Source organism: Episyrphus balteatus, chromosome 1, assembly GCF_945859705.1.
Source record: "Episyrphus balteatus chromosome 1, idEpiBalt1.1, whole genome shotgun sequence".
NCBI classification, from domain to species: domain Eukaryota; kingdom Metazoa; phylum Arthropoda; class Insecta; order Diptera; family Syrphidae; genus Episyrphus; species Episyrphus balteatus.
This window is the reverse complement of record NC_079134.1, coordinates 149357563-149377365: the sequence shown is the minus strand read 5'-3', so window position 1 is coordinate 149377365 and position 19803 is coordinate 149357563. Positions and strand designations below refer to the sequence as shown.

The 19803-nt window shown below is 31.6% G+C and overlaps 1 protein-coding gene and 1 long non-coding RNA gene across 3 annotated transcripts in view; one reads left to right on the top strand and one right to left on the bottom strand.

Moving 5' to 3' along the window:
* Nucleotides 1-19803, top strand: part of LOC129906631 (GTP-binding protein RAD) — a 191974-nt gene that overhangs the window by 125301 nt on the left and 46870 nt on the right. For both annotated transcript variants that reach the window (XM_055982453.1, XM_055982454.1), the window contains exons 5-6: nucleotides 5640-5888; nucleotides 8258-8346. In XM_055982453.1, coding sequence (XP_055838428.1) covers nucleotides 5640-5888; nucleotides 8258-8346 — 338 coding nt within the window. The remainder of the gene's footprint in view (nucleotides 1-5639; nucleotides 5889-8257; nucleotides 8347-19803) is intronic.
* LOC129906633 (uncharacterized) lies at nucleotides 5437-6208 on the bottom strand. Its single transcript, XR_008770834.1, has 2 exons — nucleotides 6088-6208; nucleotides 5437-5913 (listed from the first exon to the last, which is right to left on the bottom strand). It is a non-coding gene; the product is annotated as an uncharacterized LOC129906633 (long non-coding RNA).

The following is a 19803-nucleotide window of genomic DNA, read 5'->3' as shown; positions in this document are numbered from 1 at the left end:
GTTGGGTGAGCTAAGGTAAAGTGAGCTGAGCTGTGATGGGTGAGAGGATACATTGATTTTTATTTGGAAAGTATAATGAAATATGAAGATATTTTAAACTTTTATAAAACACCATAGCTTAAGTTGTTTGTTTCTAGTTATTAATGGAATTATTTTAACACATAGATATTTTTATAAATAAGACAGATAATTTTTCGTGATCTTTTCTCTTGGTGTTTTTGATAGTAAATATATTTCTATTTTTTTAGTAAAATATTTCTTTTTTTATCATAAAAAAAATTCCGGTACAATCCGGTTTTTCGACTTTTTTTAAAATTCCGAGAAAATCGGTTTTGAAAGTTGGGGTAAATTTTTTTTTCGAAAAATCCCCGAATCTTTAAACGCTCCTGGAAGCTAAACCGCTTGAGAGAAATTTTTGGCAGTGATGCCAAATGATAGCTTGTGTCATGGGCCTACGCTTTGCACATTGTCAGATTTTTAAAAAATCGCCTTCCATGTTAAACCGCCACATCATGCCTATTTTTTCAGAATCATGCCTATTTTTTTTTTACTTTTAAGCTCTCCCGGTTTGAGAACGCGTGGACCTACAGGGATGAGAGTTGTACCCAAATGTAGGTTAGAGTCCCCGCTACCTTTTGGCATCAAACAAATTTTTTTCATTTTTTTCAAAATTCCGAGATATAGGCGTTGGAACGCTTTGATCTAGAGACAGGGGAGTGGTGCCATATGAAAGCTTATATTCTCAGCTACCCGATAGTGGTATAATCCGGTTTTTCGACTTTTTTTAAAATTCCGAGAAAATCGGTTTTGAAAGTTGGGGTTAATTTTTTTTTCGAAAAATCCCCGAATCTTTAAACGCTCCTGGAAGCTAAACCGCTTGAGAGTAATTTTTGGGAGTGATGCCAAATGATAGCTTGTGTCATGGGCCTACGCTTTGCACATTGTCAGATTTTTAAAAAATCGCCTTCCATGTTAAACCGCCACATCATGCCTATTTTTTCAGAATCGTGCCTATTTTTTTTTTTACTTTTAAGTTCTCCCGGTTTGAGAACGCGTGGACCTACAGGGATGAGAGTTGTACCCAAATGTAGGTTAGAGTCCCCGCTACCTTTTGGCATCAAACAAATTTTTTTCATTTTTTTCAAAATTCCGAGATATAGGCGTTGGAACGCTTTGATCTAGAGACAGGGGAGTGGTGCCATATGAAAGCTTATATTCTCAGCTACCCGATAGTGGTATAATCCGGTTTTTCGACTTTTTTTTTAAATTCCGAGAAAATCGGTTTTGAAAGTTGGGGTAAATTTTTTTTTCGAAAAATCCCCGAATCTTTAAACGCTCCTGGAAGCTTAACCGCTTGAGAGTAATTTTTGGGAGTGATGCCAAATGATAGCTTGTGTCATGGGCCTACGCTTTGCACATTGTCAGATTTTTAAAAAATCGCCTTCCATGTTAAACCGCCACATCATGCCTATTTTTTCAGAATCGTGCCTATTTTTTTTTTACTTTTAAGTTCTCCCGGTTTGAGAATGCGTGGACCTACAGGGATGAGAGATGTACCCAAATGTAGGTTAGAGTCCCCGCTACCTTTTGGCATCAAAAAAATTTTTTTCATTTTCTTCAAAATTCCGAGATATAGGCGTTGGAAGTTGGTTCGCTCACTTTCAGCTCAGCTCACTTTCAACTCAGCTCAAATGAGCTAAGCTATGGTACCTAGCTCAAATTTGAGCTGAGCTGTGAGCTGAGCTGAAATGTGAGCTTTTTGCAACCCTGGCAACTTGCCACATGGAAATTACCACATGCAACTTGCCACATGCAACTTGCCACATGTAACTTGCCACATGCAACTTGCCACACGCAACTTGCCACATGCAACTTGCCACACGCAACTTGCCACATACAACTTGCCACATGCAACTTGCCACATGCAACTTGCCACATACGACTTGCCACATGCAACTTGCCACATGAAACATGTAACTTGCAACGTGTTGTGTGTTTTATGTTTGCCGTACTGCGGCGTACTGCATTTTTAAATACTAAAGTACTGCCTACTCTAAAGGTGAAACGACAGCCCTGCTACCCAGGGTGATCGCGTCATAATCCCTTTGACATTCTTGTCAAAAAGTAAATTTTCATACCCACCCTCCCATAAGAAGTATAACTTCAAAAATTTTACCCCAACTTTCAAAGGCGATTTTCTCGGGTTTTTGAAAAAAATCGAAAAACCAGATTATACAACTATTGGGTAGCTGAGAATATAATGTCGTTTTCTATTGACTTTTGAGATTTTTGAAGTTATACTTCTTATGGGAGGGTGAGTATGAAAATTTACTTTTTGACAAGAATGTCAAAGGGATTATGACGCGATCACCCTGGGTAGCAGGGCTGTCGTTTCACCTTTAGAGTAGGCAGTACTTTAGTATTTAAAAATGTTCGCCGCAGCACGGCAAACATAAAACACACAACACGTTGCAAGTTACATGTTTCATGTGGCAAGTTGTATGTGGCAAGTTGCGTGTGGCAAGTTGCATGTGGCAAGCTGCATGTGGCAAGTTGCATGTGGCAAGTTGCATGTGGCAAGTTGCGTGTGGCAAGGTGCATGTGGCAAGCTGCATGTGGTAATTTCCATGTGGCAAGTTGCAAGGGTTGCAAAAAGCTCACATTTTAGCTCAGCTCAAATTTGAGCTAGGTAAAATAGTTTAGCTCATTTGAGCTGAGCTGAAAGTGAGCGCCCCAACTTCCAACGCCTATTTCTCGGAATTTTGAAGAAAATGAAAAAAAAAATTTTAGATGCCAAAAGGTAGCGGGGACTCTAACCTACATTTGGGTACAACTCCCATCCCTGTAGGTCCACGCGTTCTCAAACCGGGAGAATTTAAAAGTAAAAAAAAAATAGGCACGATTCTGAAAAAATAGGCATGATGTGGCGGTTTAACATGGAAGCGCAATTTTTTAAAAATCTGACAATGTGCAAAGCGTAGGCCCATGACACAAGCTATCATTTGGCATCACTCCCAAAAATTGCTCTCAAGCGGTTTAGCTTCCAGGAGCGTTCAAAGATTCAGGGATTTTTCGAAAAAAAATTTTACCCCAACTTTCAAACGCGATTTTCTCGGAATGTTGAAAAAAATCGAAAAACCGGATTATACCACTATCGGGTAGCTGAGAATATAAGCTTTATATGGCACCAATCCCCTGTCTCTAGATCAAAGCGTTCAAACGCCTATATCGCGGAATTTTGAAGAAAATGAAAATAAAATTTTTGATGCCAAAAGGTAGAGGGGACTCTAACCTACATTTGGGTACAACTCCTATCCCTGTAGGTCCACGCGTTCTCAAACCGGGAGAACTTAAAAGTAAAAAAAAATTGGCACGATTCTGAAAAAATAGGCATGATGTGGCGGTTTAACATGGAAGGCGACTTTTTAAAAATCTGACACAAGTTATCATTTGGCATCACTCCCAAAAATTGCTCTCAAGCGGTTTAGCTTCCAGGAGCGTTCAAAGATTCGGGGATTTTTCGAAAAAAATTTTACCCCAACTTTCAAACGCGATTTTCTCGGAATTTTGAAAAAAGTCGAAAAACCGGATTGTACCGAAATTTTTTTTATGGTAAAAAAAGAAATATTTTACTAAAAAAATAGAAATATATTTACTATTAAAAAAACCAAGAGAAAAGATCACGAAAAATTATCTGTTTTATTTATAAAAATATCCATGTGTTAAAATAATTCCATTAATAACTAGAACCAAACATCTTAAGCTATGGTGTTTTATAAAAGTTTAAAATATCTTCTTATTTCATTATACTTTCCAAATAAAAATCAATGTATCCTCTCACACATCACAGCTATAACCTATAAGATCACTTTACCTTAGCTCATATATCGAGCTATGGTACATAGCTCAAAAGTGAGCTAGCTCAAAATTTAAGCTGAGCTGTGAGCTGAGCTCAGCTCACTTTTGAGCTTTGTAGCAACCCTGCAAGTTCCATATTACAACATAAGTAAATTTCACAGAATAAATTGAAAACTACATGGACGCAAGGAGGATGAAAGAATTAATTTATTGTTCACTTGATAAAAATGTAAAAAAACGAAGTGTGGATTAATTAATTTAATAATAGAAATTAAAAATATCAAATGAAATTCATTTACATATACTGAATGAGAAGTATAACTTCAGTCGCGTGTACATGTGTACAAACACTCTTTTTTTTTAATGCAAAACATTTTTATTTGAAAAAAATATTTTTTTGATTGTAATGGAAAAATGCATTAAAAAAATGATTTTTACAACCCTTCTATGGTATACTTCTACATTGTAGAGTCTACATACATTACAAAATATATGTTTCAAAAAATTTTTATTATAAAAACGTCTTTTCAGCCACTTGCGAACATAGGCGGTTAGATTTTCACTCATAAAAATTGATTTAAAGATGTTTTATAACGACAAACCACTTTAAACTAACGATGTTCTACTTTGATTTTCAAATTTTCGTCTTTAACGCAAAATCATTTCAAAAAATATAGTTGAATCAACGTGGTTTTCGTTGATTTTAAGTTGTTTTTTTTCCCTCAGGGTAGAATTCTTCTTACATTTATCTTACCACTCATAGTTTTCTAAAAAAAAAAACCGTTTTCAAAAATTTAGAATGAAACGCATACTGCCACCGAAAAATTGATTCTTAAAATTTTATTACAGTTTTCAATAGGTTTCCATTTATAAATTATTTCGAAAACTTTTAAGTTAAAAAAATTAAAAAAAAAAATCAATTCTCCAACGGCAGTATTTTTTGGTCTTTAAAAAACTGTTTGTTCAAAAAAATTTGATTCAACTTGTGTACATTTTCTGTTGTATAGAAAAGAATTTCAAGCCATGTGTAAATATTGTGACATAAATTTGAATTCTACACTCTTAATGTCAACACCTTTAAATATGTGGTGCATTATTTTTCAGTTTCGTTTGGCTAGAGCAGATTACAGAATGCCCAAAAAAAAAATGTTACACATACACCACAGTGACCCTACTCGATAATATGTAGTTTATATAATGCTCTGTATACTAAACCATTCTCCTACTTAGTGCACTCAAATAGGAAGAAAAAAAAAAGGTGAACCTCGGAGTTATTGCTAATGGACTATTTAAAAATTCCAGAAAAATCTTGTCTACGATAGCTTAGAATATTGGAGCCGTAAAATTCTGTTTTTGAATTCTCAAAATGACAATTTTTTATTTAAAAACAGTTTTTCGAAAATCACTAAAAAAATTTAAATTTTCTTTATACCATCAATTTTTCTTCTGTTTTTTTTAAACAATTAAAAAGGTGAAATTCCCCTTTCTGAACAAAGAAACTAAAAGAATTTCTGAATAGGACACCGCACCTTTTGGTCTTTAATTTTAAAGTGAGTGGCATGCCATTAAATAAACAAATGATAAAATGAGTTTTTCTTTATTGTCACGCACTCGTGTAACGTTTGTTATTGGTTGTTTTTTGTGATTTCATCAAAAAACAAAATTTCGTTCAATTAAAATCAAATTCAACTAATTACTTAATTTGATTATAAATGAAATTTAAATAAATAAAATTTTGTTGTTTACTAATTTCGTTATTGTTGTTGTTAATTTATTTTCAGGCGTTATAAATAGAGGTGATTCCTTTCGGCGCCGACGTTCACGTAGCAATAGTTTGGCACCATCCAGTCCTATGCATCAGAGAGGGAATTCTGGCGGTGGTGGTGGAACAACACCTGAGCATGGCTCGCAATCAAATCAAAAAGTCGATGTTTACCATGTACAGATGCTTGGCTCCCAGGGAGTTGGCAAGGCAGCACTGGTTTCGCAGTTTAAGACTTCAGATTGTATAAATGCTTATGATGGACCAGGTGAGATTGTATTGATGATTTTCTTCTAGTTTTTGAAAAAATTAAACAAAATTTTCTTGATGATTTTGGCAATGAGATATTTTGAAAGAAATTTGTTTTTGTTTACACTTAAATGTTTTCATTTGGCTTTTGCCTTCTCCATGAAAACATTTTTAAATGATATTTGATTTTTTTTATTTGCAGTGTGGTTTTTATGTACCAATAGATTATAGTATAATTTATTAAAATCCTTTGAAGACTATTTTGAGATTTAAATTATGGCTTTTTCTGATCGGTGTGGATTGTTTAAATTTTGGGAAATTATTAAAATAAATAAAATGTAAGACATTATAAAATAAAAAGAAGTGAAATGAGCTGTTTTCGATGATGAATAACTTTTATTAGCACTTCATTTTAGTAAAATATACTGTAAAACTGAGCATATTGTATTGTTAATACTTTGAGTTATTGAAGTTGTTGTTATTTTTACAGTCCCATGACGGTGAAGCAGTTTTTTTTTTTCATGAAATCGCTTTGAAACCTTCTTTCTTCATGAAGACACTTTTGCTTCATAAAATCGCATCTCCCTTTGAAGCCTTCTTTCTTCATGAAGACACATTTGCTTCATGAAGTCACATCCCTCTTTGAAGCCTTCTTTCTTCATGAAGACACTTTTTCTTCATGAAATCGCATCTCCTTTTGAAGCCTTCTTTCTTCATGAAGACACTTTTGCTTCATGAAATCGCATCTCCCTTTGAAGCTTTCTTTTTTCATGGAGACACTTTTGCTTCATGAAATCGCATCTCCTTTTGAAGCTTTCTTTTTTCATGAAGACACTTTTGCTTTATGAAATCGCATCTCCCTTTGAAGCTTTCTTTTTTCATGAAGACACTTTTGCTTCATGAAATCGCATCTCCTTTTGAAGCCTTCTTTCTTCATGAAGACACTTTTGCTTCATGAAATCGCATCTCCTTTTGAAGCCTTCTTTCTTCATGAAGACACTTTTTCTTCATGAAATCGCATCTCCCTTTGAAGCCTCCTTTCTTCATGAAGACACTTTTTCTTCATGAAATCGCATCTCCCTTTGAAGCCTTCTTTCTTCATGAAGACACTTTTGCTTCATGAAATCGCATCTCCCTTTGAAGCTTTCTTTTTTCATGGAGACACTTTTGCTTCATGAAATCGCATCTCCTTTTGAAGCTTTCTTTTTTCATGAAGACACTTTTGCTTTATGAAATCGCATCTCCCTTTGAAGCCTTCTTTCTTCATGAAGACACTTTTGCTTCATGAAATCGCATCTCCCTTTGAAGCCTTCTTTCTTCATGAAGACACTTTTGCTTCATGAAATCGCATCTCCCTTTGGAGCCTTCTTTCTTCATGAAGACACTTTTGCTTCATAAAATCGCATCTCCTTTTGAAGCCTTCTTTCTTCATGAAGACACTTTTTCTTCATGTAATCACATCTCCCTTTGAAGCCTTCTTTCTTCATGAAGACACTTTTGCTTCATGAAATCGCATCTCCTTTTGAAGCCTTCTTTCTTCATGAAGACACTTTTGCTTCATGAAATCGCATCTCCCTTTGAAGCCTTCTTTCTACATGAAGACAGTTTTGCTTCATGAAGTCGCATCTCCCTTTGAAGACTTCTTTTCTTCATGAAGACACTTTTTCTTCATGAAGTCGCATCTCCTTTTGAAGCCTTCTTTCTTCATGAAGACACTTTTGCTTAATGAAGTCGCATCTCCCTTGGAAGCCTTCTTTCTTCATGAAGACACTTTTGCTTAATGAAGTCGCATCTCCCTTGGAAGCCTTCTTTCTTCATGAAGACACTTTTGCTTCATGAAATCGCATCTCCCTTTGAAGCCTTCTTACTTTATGAAGGCCCTTCTTCTTCATGAAGGCTCAAGTCTTTAATAACTTGACATAAAATCCATGAAAACCACAACATACTTTTTGTCCCTATAACCAAGATATATGAACTTAAAGAAACAAAAGAGTAACAAACAAGAGTACCAAACATTAATGTAGTGTCTTGTATACATCTCAATAAAACGATTAAGCTACGCAGACAATTTGCTATATTTCCTTGGAGAAAATCAACACACACTTAAATGATATTGTTCCATAATGTCAAGGACACTACCTTCAGCTCTTCTACTAGTACTTGACGGCCAAGAACAAAATAAAAATCAAAAAAGAATAAGAAAAGAAAATGACCTTCCTAGGTTAATTAGACAAACCTACTTAAGTTAGTAAAGGGTTTATTGTCAGTTTATATATTTTTTTTTATCGTCCTACGACCTTGTTGTATAAGATACTTTCTATACAATTAATTTTTTCAACAAAGAGAACAAAAAATCAACCTATTTTTTTTTTTTTTTGCATTTTGCAGACTCTGAAGAAGCTGAACAAAATATTTCAATCATCTTGAATGGCATTGAATCGGAATTGAAATTCACTATAGGACAACAGGATAACAAGGTGAGTTAACTTTTTCACTTGTCTTCTCTCGAGCTCAAGTCAAATACAACTTTCTCTCCAAAACTCCTCATCGTATTCACATATCCCCATACAACTTGCTATATTGGATGCTTTTAGTCCTTGGTACTGCTTCGGTTGAAAAACATTTAACTTCACCTTTTTGATTGAGTGATGGAAACATGAACGATAAGAAAATGAATGCAACAAAAAGGCGGTACGTTGTTGGTGTACGAGAAGTATTTTTAGTTTGAAAATTGTTTTTTTTTTATCCCACTTCTGAGCCAAGTGTAACAATAAGCAGACATTCGTTTGTTTGTTTTTTTTTTTTGTTTTCTTTTTTTGAAGCGTCTAACCAGAAAAGAAGTTTAAATTTATCTTCTTGAGTTGTTAATCCTTTAGTCTCGATTGCAGGGTTAAGTAAAATAAAAACTAAACAAAGAAGAAAAAACCTTCTAAGAAAATTGCACAAACAAAAGAAGTTGTATCCTTTTTCTCTTGGCTCTGTGTTTTGTATTAAATGGAATGGGGGTTGGTATAAAAATGCAACAAGACAGGTATACGTTTTGAAGAGACAAGGAATAGCACTCATCAAAATATCATTCTTTTTGATAGAAAAATTGTAATTAATAAGAAAATAACTTTAATCATGAAAATGGATCTTCTTCTATAAAAAGTCACAGTTTTTTCTTTCTTTTGAAAAACAATCGAGTTCTTAGAATTGATTTGGGATTGAAGCCAAATTTTGAAAAGTCTGTCTATCGTATTGCTTTTTTTTCAGTTGAATGCTCTTAAGTAGAAAAGGATGTAGTCTATTTTGAATATGACAAAATGGTTTAAAATTTTTTGTTTAAAGTGAAAAACTGTGTTCAAAGTAAAGATCTGACATTTAGAAAATTGTAAATGCAAGATATATAAAAATTGGCACAAATTTGTTTATATTTGTCTGCTGATTTAGGATTTATGTCATTATGGACGTTATTTTTGCCAAATAAAAGGACTTTAAAGGACATCAGATTGGAAGTGAAGTATACATTTTTTGTTCAGTTGATTGCCAACATATTTAAATAATAAATAGCCCACCAAGGCTACAAGCCATGAGTATAACCTAACCAACCACTCAGCTTAAAATTTTTGATTTCATACTTTTTTTGGCTTAATCAATGAATAGCAAAACTTGAAGGTTTCCATTCTAGAGATACAAGAAACAACAAGAAACAATATAAAATAAAAACATAACAAAATTGTTTCAACATACAAATTATAAATTTTTAAAACAGCAGTATTTATAAGGAAATATTGTTTAGATACAATTTCGATGTGTAGTTAATGCAGAGTGTCCGGTAGAGAATGGATAAGCCTCAAATGGCTGATAGATGCACATGCACATATGAATGTTCTTAAGCAAAATAAAAAAAATTCAATCGCAGACAGTTTAGAAAATATTAGCTTTTTTCGTTCATTTTAGTTTAAATTTAATCATCTTACTTTTTCTTTAACCACAACGACGAATGAATGAATTTTATAATTTTCTTATTTGTATAATTTTCTAATTTAGTTTAAAGTTTTTAACTGTTAACTGTTGCACCTTTTCTTAAAAAAAAATGTATACTTTTTTCAATGCAAAATTAAAAAAAAAAATATTTTATGAACATTTTTAAATACCTGTGGTATACAAAAAATCTATAGGAACTCGGGTAGCCAATTTTTTTAAAAATATGATCCTCAAAAGGGCATTTCAGAATGGTAATAGTTTTTATACTATCTAGAGTAATTGGGAAGCAATTGGTACCAAAATGAAAAAAAAACCTATTAATTTAATAAATTAATTTAATTGAAAATTAGGAAAAATTTATGTGTAATACTACACACAAAAATTTAAACCAAAATCGTTAATGCCGTTTATGAAAAAAAAAATAACTTTTCTATTTCCGTTATAGGTATGGCAGGTACCGTTAGTTTTGGTCATAAAAACAAATTAAATTTCCCCTCTAGGGAAGAAAATCGAGGTAGGTAGAAGCCAGACCCACTTTTTGGCATTCTCCATCATCGCGATGTCATGTAAAATTGTTATCTCGAGTTCAATTTTTTACGAATTATAAATTTTCCCTATAGAACCTAGGTATACCGCAAGTAAAAAGGTAACCTTAAAATCAAATGATGCCAACCTTAAATCCTACCTTCTTAAAACAATATGATTTCCCCTCAAAATAAGTGGAATCCGCTTAAGTTCTGTTAAATTTAAAATGAACTTGATTTCATTTTACTATGAATATATATCTTAAAAAACCATCAACAAAATTTTTACTTGCGATATAGAATATAGGTAGGTACTATATATCAAGTTATGCATTCGTACAAAAAAAAAAGTTGAGATAACATTTTTCCATGACATTACGATGCGATGATAGAAAATGCCAAAAAAGCTTAATTTCACGAAAACGGCTCCAACGATTTTGTTAAAAAAAAATCAAATGTTAGTTTTTAAACAAGGTCTATCTTTTGAAGAAATTTTTTTTTGAAAATCATTATTAACGGTACCTGCCATAGGACCGCTTTTTTAAATCGGATTTTCTGCAAAACTACTTATTGTATTGCATTTATATACTTTAAATATAAGTCAAAAATAAAATTTTGAAAAAAATAATTTTTGGATTTAAAAAAAAAATTTGAAAACTTTTTTTTGAAAAATCAAATTTTCAAAAACGGGACATTGAATTTTTTTGAAATTCTGTTTTTAGATGTTGACTAGTGATTTCTACAAAATGACATACCAATTTTATTTTAAATTTTTTTTTTTTCAAAAAATTATTTATAAAAAATTTGTTTTTTAAAAAACGGCTCTAACGATTTTGAAATTTTTTTTTCTAAAAATGCACCTTAATATATCAAATAAAACTGCGTACTTGTTTTGTGGGGCGATTTGATTTCAGATATTGTTTTATTTTTTGGAAAAATGAATTTTTTTTTTTATTTGTTTTTTTTTTTTCTTTTTTTAGTCTTTTTTAAAAAGTCTTAAAAAACTTAAGCAACTTGAACTCTAAGAGCAAGTTCGTGCGACCCAGTAGTGCATTTTATTTTGATTTCAATAACAACTAATCAAAAATATCTACCAATTTCGATATCCAGACAATCTGATCAAAATAACTTAAACTTTTTAAGACTTTTGACGTCCAAATCAGAAGCTCCTGGATACACAAAATTAGGCCCAGGAAATAAGGCCCCTATACGAAAAAAAATTAAAAAAGGCCCCAACAAAATACACACAAAACAACGACAACGAAATTTCTCAAAATTTGGGTTTTTTTTTTTAATTTTGGGGTCTTATTTAATTTTGTTCTTGGGGCATAATTTTATTATGAAATAATGATATAGGGCCCTAATACTAATTTTTGGTCTCACATTTTCTTTTCAAAACAATTTCGAACCTTATTTCATTTTTTATAATTTAAAACTTTTGCTAAATTCCGCTTTTCAGGGACCCAGAATTGGCAAAGTACCTCTCTTATTGTGAACTCCCTTATGTATTACTGCACGATCTTTACATTGAAACAAAAATAAATTTGCAAAAAAAATCGCAACAACTGTTTGAAACATACGTGAGGAACAATTTTAAAAGTAAAGATGTTCCTGTTGGTTTGGGTTAATATTTCACTATCTAAAGTTCGTTATAAAAACAGAAATTGATTTTTCCAAAAAAAGGTCAACAAAAGTTGGGGCCTTATTTTGAGCATTTTTTCATTTCGTTGTGACCTTAGGAGCCTAATTTCGCGGAGCCGAAGTTCGTTATCCACACAGGAATCAAAACTAGAACAATTTTTTTTCGACATCTTCATTCCTCAACTCGTATAATAAAAATGATGTATAAAAAAAATTATGTCTAGTGGAAACAAAGGACAATGAACAAATAGTCTCATCGGCAAATACGGTGGCAGTTGTAAAAAAATTCGACAAGTGGGAATTAGTTTGTTCGCCTGTCATAAACAGAGCATGTCGTTGTCATACCGAGAAAAGAATTTTTAAAAAATGGTCAGAAATTTTTATTAAAAGTGCTTTTTTCAAGAAATTTAATCATAGTTATGTCAAATAAGGGTCACAGAAAAAACGTACCTCATTTTTATTAATAAACGTACACCTCTAGATCGAAAAAAAAATTTTAGTACGTTAAATATTTTCATAGAAGCTCTCTTTTATTTTTCACATTAATTTTGAACTTACTTAAATATCATAACAAATTTCATTTTCTTTTTTTTTTCCAAAACACATGGTGGTTTCTAGCACAAAACAAACTTTTAAATAATATAAAACGATTCTCTGCCAATTTGTCATACTTTTCATTTTCTCACTGCAAAAGCCAATAGCTTAGCCAACCCAACACCTGTCATAAACTTTCTGTGAATATTTATTGTGAGATTTTTTCATTCCACATCCTATTCTGAGTCCCCAATGTCCTCATCGTATATCCTTCGGTAAATTCAATAAAATTTGCTTACACCAAGCAAAAATAAATAAAAAAAACCCCATCAAAAGGATCAACGATGGAGGGCAACCATATAAGGGTTGTGCATGAGTTAACTGAGATTCTGGTTGACTTTTAAGTCCCCTCCTTGCTTCTGCCCTTTTTCTGTCATCCTTCAGAAGCATCTGGTCAAAATGTTGGTTTACCATAAAGTCAACTCCTTTTATGATGGTTAACGGAAATTAAATCGAATTCGATGAGAGTCCTCTTGGCTGAACTGCTTCCGAGAGAGTTACCCCCTACATTCCGCCACACACAACAAAACCAGCTTAAAGTCATAATAATTGGTAAGGACGTGATTGCCACTGCCACGTAATTTAAATGGATAAGGTCCCTCGTTGTTGGGTTAGAGTTTAACTGGTTGCGCTTCGGTGGTAAGTGTGGTGCACTTAGCGCTGGGAAATAACTAAAGAACGATGGTCTAGCGGTTTCTAAAGGTATAAACCAGAGGGCAGCACCATGCCGTGGTTACAAAATCAATTTTATTTACTATTAACTGTTGGTTAAGTGGCCATTTTTTTTCTCTTCTATATAAAAAGTATAGAAACATGCACTTTACTTTAAGAATGCAAAATAAAAGAAAAAAAAGAAAATAAGGACTCTCACCCTGCTTTACAAGTCTTCACAGCAAGTTCAAGCTATGCACCTTGATTGTATCAGGAGAAAAAAAAATCAAAAAAAAAGGGAAAAGCAGCTGAACGGATCGTTAATTTTAATTACTTTTTGTGCAAAATAGAAGAAGAAAGTGTTTAGGTAATTTTAGCGCCGCTTGTGTATAATGACGTTCGGTATACATCAACGTAAATGAATAGGGAAGTGCAATAAAGTAGCGAGTCGCTGCGCTGAGTAAAGACTATAACTTACGCGCTCCACGTTACGTACGGTTGGTTTGAATTTCAAATCACGCAAAGTGCTGCTTTCACGCTTCCGTGACAACAATTTAGAGTGTTGCAACACTCAAGGGAGCGATGGTGATGAAGTTGAACAGTAAATTTTGTAAAGTAATTTATTACACTACTCGTAAACTGGCCAGGGAGAGAATAAAAAGGATTACATAAAAGGAAAAAAAAAAACACCAACTAATATTAACGATAGGGAGTGAAAAGAGGGTTTTTTAATTGTGATATTGTATTAATTTTTCAATTTTTAATAACTCTGAGGTTTTTTGTGATACATAGGTCTTTTTTTGTTGGTAATTAGAGAAGGTACCTACACGAACAAGAAAGATTTTTCGCAGAATAAGGATTTTTGTTTTTTTTTTTTTTTCTCAAGGATATATCAAATTCTTGTAATTAATACTGTTGGGTACGTAGTTATCATTTTTTCTAAAGGATTTTGTTAAGGATTATAATTAATGGTTAAAGAAGTTTAAATATATGTATATTGTATATAAATACTACTTCATATTATGTAGGTCAAAGGAAGTATATTAAGAAAATTATGGAACGTTACACAAATATATCAGGGTTAGAAATATAAACAAAGGGTTAAAAGGTAGTCACATTTATGTGTCATTTTAAGAGTTAATACGACTATTAGTAAATACAGCAGTAAGTAATTTTGTTTTTAGTTGTGGAAAATATCTCAAACATTAAGATTTTGTACACAAAAAGGGCTGTTCCATAAATAATTTTGTTTTTGTATTAATTTTTTGGTGTTTTTTTCGTTTTTTGGCCATAACTTTTTTGTTAAGACAAATAAAAAAAAACTAAAAAATATCGCCCCTAGATTTTTATTTAACGAAGCGAATGGCGTTTATTTTATGAAAATGGGTTCATTATTACAGTGGTGACGAAAGTCCAAAAAATTTTAAATTAATTTTTTGGTGTTTTTTTCGTTTTTTGGCCATAACTTTTTTGTTAAGACAAATAAAAAAAAACTAAAAAATATCGCCCCTAGATTTTTATTTAACGAAGCGAATGGCGTCTATTTTATGAAAATGGGTCCATTATTACAGTGGTGACGAAAGTCCAAAAAATTTTAAATTAATTTTTTTGTGTTTTTTTCGTTTTTTGGCCATAACTTGTTTGTTAAGACAAATAAAAAAAAAACTAAAAAATATCGCCCCTAGATTTTTATTTAACGAAGCGAATGGCGTTTATTTTATGAAAATGGGTCCATTATTACAGTGGTGACGAAAGTCCAAAAAATTTTAAATTAATTTTTTGGTGTTTTTTTCGTTTTTTGGCCATAACTTTTTTGTTAAGACAAATAAAAAAAAACTAAAAAATATCACCCCTAGATTTTTATTTAACGAAGCGAATGGCGTTTATTTTATGAAAATGGGTAAATTATTACAGTGGTGACGAAAGTCCAAAAAATTTTAAATTAATTTTTTGGTGTTTTTTTCGTTTTTTGGCCATAACTTGTTTGTTAAGACAAATAAAAAAAAACTAAAAAATATCGCCCCTAGATTTTTATTTAACGAAGCGAATGCCGTTTAATTTTTCAAAATCAGACCAGTTTTGCGACTTTGCTGGCTGTCCAAACCTCAGCAGACAAATTGTCTGCAAAGTTCAGGATCATTTTTATTACAGTTTATTACAGAAAAAACATTGATATCTGTTCACTGAGTTATTAAAAAAAAATAAGTGGGTTGGGATCAAAATTCTGCACAGGTTCAAAATTCACTTTCAAAATTCTCTAAAAATTAAAAAAAAGGATCTGGTAAATGTTTTAAAGCCCTCGTTTTTTAACATTTTTCAAAATCTGTAAAATCATCTCCTCTCAAAATGTACTGCTTACTCAATTACTTCCTTACTTTGCCTTTTTTTATGAATATTAATTTTTTTTTTCTTAGATATAATCAATAATTTTGAAAATATAAAGAAAAGGTTTTTATTATTAAATATTTTCGAAAAATAATTAAAACTTCATTAATTTATCATATATACATATGAATATGTATTCATTCAAAAAATTCAATAAGAAAAGGAATATTTATATATACATTCTATGCATTTTAGAAAATATTTGGGAGAGTTAAACATAAAACCTTATTGTTATTTTTATGATATGCTGGCAAAATTTCGAAAAGCAGAATTTTGAAAGATAAAATAGAAGAAAAGCAGAATTATGAAAAACAAAATTTTCGTTAAAAAAGCAGAAATTTGAAAACCAGAATTTTAATTTTAGAATTTAATTTAAAATTCTAAAATTCTCAAATTTAAAATTTTTTTTTTGTTTAAACTACCAGGTCTACCATTCTACCAAATTTTAAGGTTCTACGACAGTTAGAAATGCTCTATAATATTTGATGAAAATTCAGCAGAAATGGGCGGTTGCCACGCCCCCTATCCAAAATTCTCAAATTTTAAATTTTTATTTGTTATAACTTACTAGCTTTACCATTCTACCAAGTTTCAAGATTCTACGATAATCAGAAGTGCTGTAAGAAATTTGATAAAATTTAGTGAAATTGGGCGGCTACCACGCCCCCTGGCTAAAGTTCTCAAATATAAAATTGTTTCCTTTATATAAACCACCAGCTCAACCATTCTACCAAATTTCAAGATTCTACGATAGTCAGAAGTAATCTATAATAATTGATGAAAATTCAGCGAAAATGGGCGGTTACCACGCCCCCTGAATTGAAAATCTCAAATTTTCGATTTTTTCCTTTGTATACACCTCAAGTCCTATCACCATGTAAAATTTCAAGTTTCTACGATAGCGGGAAGTTCTCCATAATTTTGATGATCTGTCAGTGAGTCAGTGAGTCAGTTACGGTTTTCGCGATTTTTGAAGTCCTAGGTATATCTCAGCAGAGGCGGCGGAAGGGGTGTGCGGAGTGTGCCCCCGCACACGGCCCCGCTCTTAGAGGGGCCCCGCGGTCGCTAAATGAAAATGTCTCAGATATAATAAAATCCGAAAAACCATGTCTCTTCTCTTTATTCAAAACAATCAAATAATTGAAATTGGCTTGTTTCCACTCGATTTCCATAATTCCATCGAGATGAGTCGAAGCATACATTGGCCACTTTTTGCAAAAAAAGGAAAGAAAAAATAAATTAAACAATTTAAGATTATTGTTTGTTTTTGTTTTTTTTCTCAACTGAAGCAGATAATTAGTTTGCCCAGCAACTTGGATTATATAAAATTTTGCTTTTAAAATTCCCAATTAAATTTAAAATACAAAATCTCAGTGATAAAAACTGTTTTTTTTTTTCTTTTTTCTATTTTTCAATTTTGTATAGGTATTTAAAATTGTATGAAATAAGTTTTTGTAAAGGTTAAGAATGGGTAAACTTTACTTCCCTTAAAAAAAATTCTTTGCTCGCTTACGATCGCAATTTATATAAACTGATTTTTTACACTTTCTAGAAATTTGAACACTTTGTTACTTAGGACTTAAGAACATTTCTGTTTTCCGCCGCCAATTTAATGATTAAAAAGGACCATTTTCTTCAGTGGAATTTTCGAATTTTCGCTGTTCGAAATTCCGTATTCGAACACATTTTGCGGATTCATTGATGTTTCAAAATACGGACGGATTTACAATCCACCAAACTTTAAAAACCCGTTTCAAACAAACATGCGAATAATTTATCAGTTATTTCGTAAAAAAAAAATTAAATGATTGATAAGTATCTAACAGAGAAAAGCAAACATCAACAAAAACAATTCCAATTTTTTATATATCTTCCTGTATTTAGCAGGGGGAGCCCCTTGGTTTTTTCCGGTCTCTTCTTCTTCAACTCAAAAGCAAAATTGAATCACCAATTAAAAGAAGCAATAAGTCCTCAATATTCCTAAAATTACATTTTGATGTAAATCTTGTCTCTATACAAAAGAAAGAAAAAAAAAAAAAAAACTATTTTCTAATAGAAATCTATGGAGTTTGGTATTAACAGCATAAGTTCATTTTTTTCGAAAATCTATTCTCGTTTGGTCTTAACTGCATAACTCTAAGTAAACTAGTTCCAAAGATATTCAATGGCCCTAACCACACTTAACTCCTTTTTTCTAAAATTATATTTGATCATAATGGCATAACACCAACTTGTGCTGTTTTGACCAATCAAAAATGTTTATACTTTTAAATAATTGTTTGGTCAAAACAGCACAACTAAGTTCCTTCGTTCGAAAAATTAAAATTCTTTAAAAAAAATATAGGACACAACTCGAAATACATAATCTTATTCTTGAACGAAAAATAGTTTGGTCAAAACAACATATCTTACTAAAAAACATATAAATACACTTAAAAATTATTTATTCTTACTTTATTTGTGTAAATATTATCACAACAAAAGCATTACTGTTAAAAAAAGAGCCAAGTTCTCCTATGTTGAAGTTATGCTAGCACAAAAAGTACTGAAATGTAAAAGTGTACCAAGTTCTAAAGCTTGGCTTTAAATTTGTATAAATAAAATGTTGATTGTTCTCTTGACAATTTTTCTTTAAATTACCGATTTTTAAAGCTATTTGAAAAATTGCCAAGTAAAAAATCAACATTTTATGTATACAAATTTAAAGCCAAGCTTTAGAACTTGGTACACTTTTACATTTCAGTACTTTTTGTGCTAGCATAACTTCAACATAGGAGAACTTGGCTCTTTTTTTAACAGTAATGTTTTTGTTGTGATTTCACTTCTTTTTGCAAGGTATTGCTCAGAGAAAATGGGCGGTTACCACGACCCTTGTCTAAAATTGTCAAATTTTAAATTTTTTCTTTTGTATAAACTCCCAGGTCTACCATTCTACCAAATTTTAATGTTATACGAAAGTTAGAAATGCTCTATAATATTTGATGAAAATTCACCGGAAATAGGCAGTTGCCACGCCCCCTGGCTGAAATTCTCAAATTTAAAATTTTTTAATTTGAATAAACAACCAGCTCTAACATTCTACCAAATTTCAAGGTTCTACGATAATCAGAAGTGCTCTATAATATTTTATGAAAATTGATCTATCCACATTTATCTATCGACTTTTATCTATCCACATATATCTATCCAAATTTATCTATCGACATTTATCTTCAATCGACATTTATCTATCCACATTTATCTATCAACATTTATCTATCGACATTTATCTGTCCACATATATCTATCCACATTTATCTATCGACATTTATCTGTCGACATTTATCTATCGACATTTATCTGTCGACATTATCTATCCATATTTATCTATCCACATTTATCTATCCACATATATCTATCCACATTTATCTATCGACATTTATCTATCCACATTTATCTATCAACATTTATCTATCGACATTTATCTGTCCACATATATCTATCCACATTTATCTATCGACATTTATCTGTCGACATTTATCTATCGACATTTATCTGTCGACATTATCTATCCATATTTATCTATCCACATTTATCTATCCACATATATCTATCCACATTTATCTTTCGACATTTATCTATTGACATTTATCTATCGACATTTATCTATCCACATTTATCTATCGACATTTATCTATCGACATTTATCTATCCACATTTATCTATCGACATTTATCTATCGACATTTATCAATTGACATTTATCTATCCACATTTATCTATCGACATTTATCTATCCACATATATCTATCCACATTTATCTATCGACATTTATCTATCGACATTTATCTATCGACATTTATATGTCGACATTTATCCATCGACATTTATCTATCGACATTTATCTATCCACATTTATCTATCGACATTTATCTATCGACATTTATCAATTGACATTTATCTATCCACATTTATCTATCGACATTTATCTATCCACATATATCTATCCACATTTATCTATCGACATTTATCTATCGACATTTATCTATCGACATTTATATGTCGACATTTATCTATCGACATTTATATGTCGACATTTATCCATCGACATTTATCTATCGACATTTATCTATCGACATTTATCTATCCACATTTATCGATAAATGTCCACATTTATCTATCCACATATATC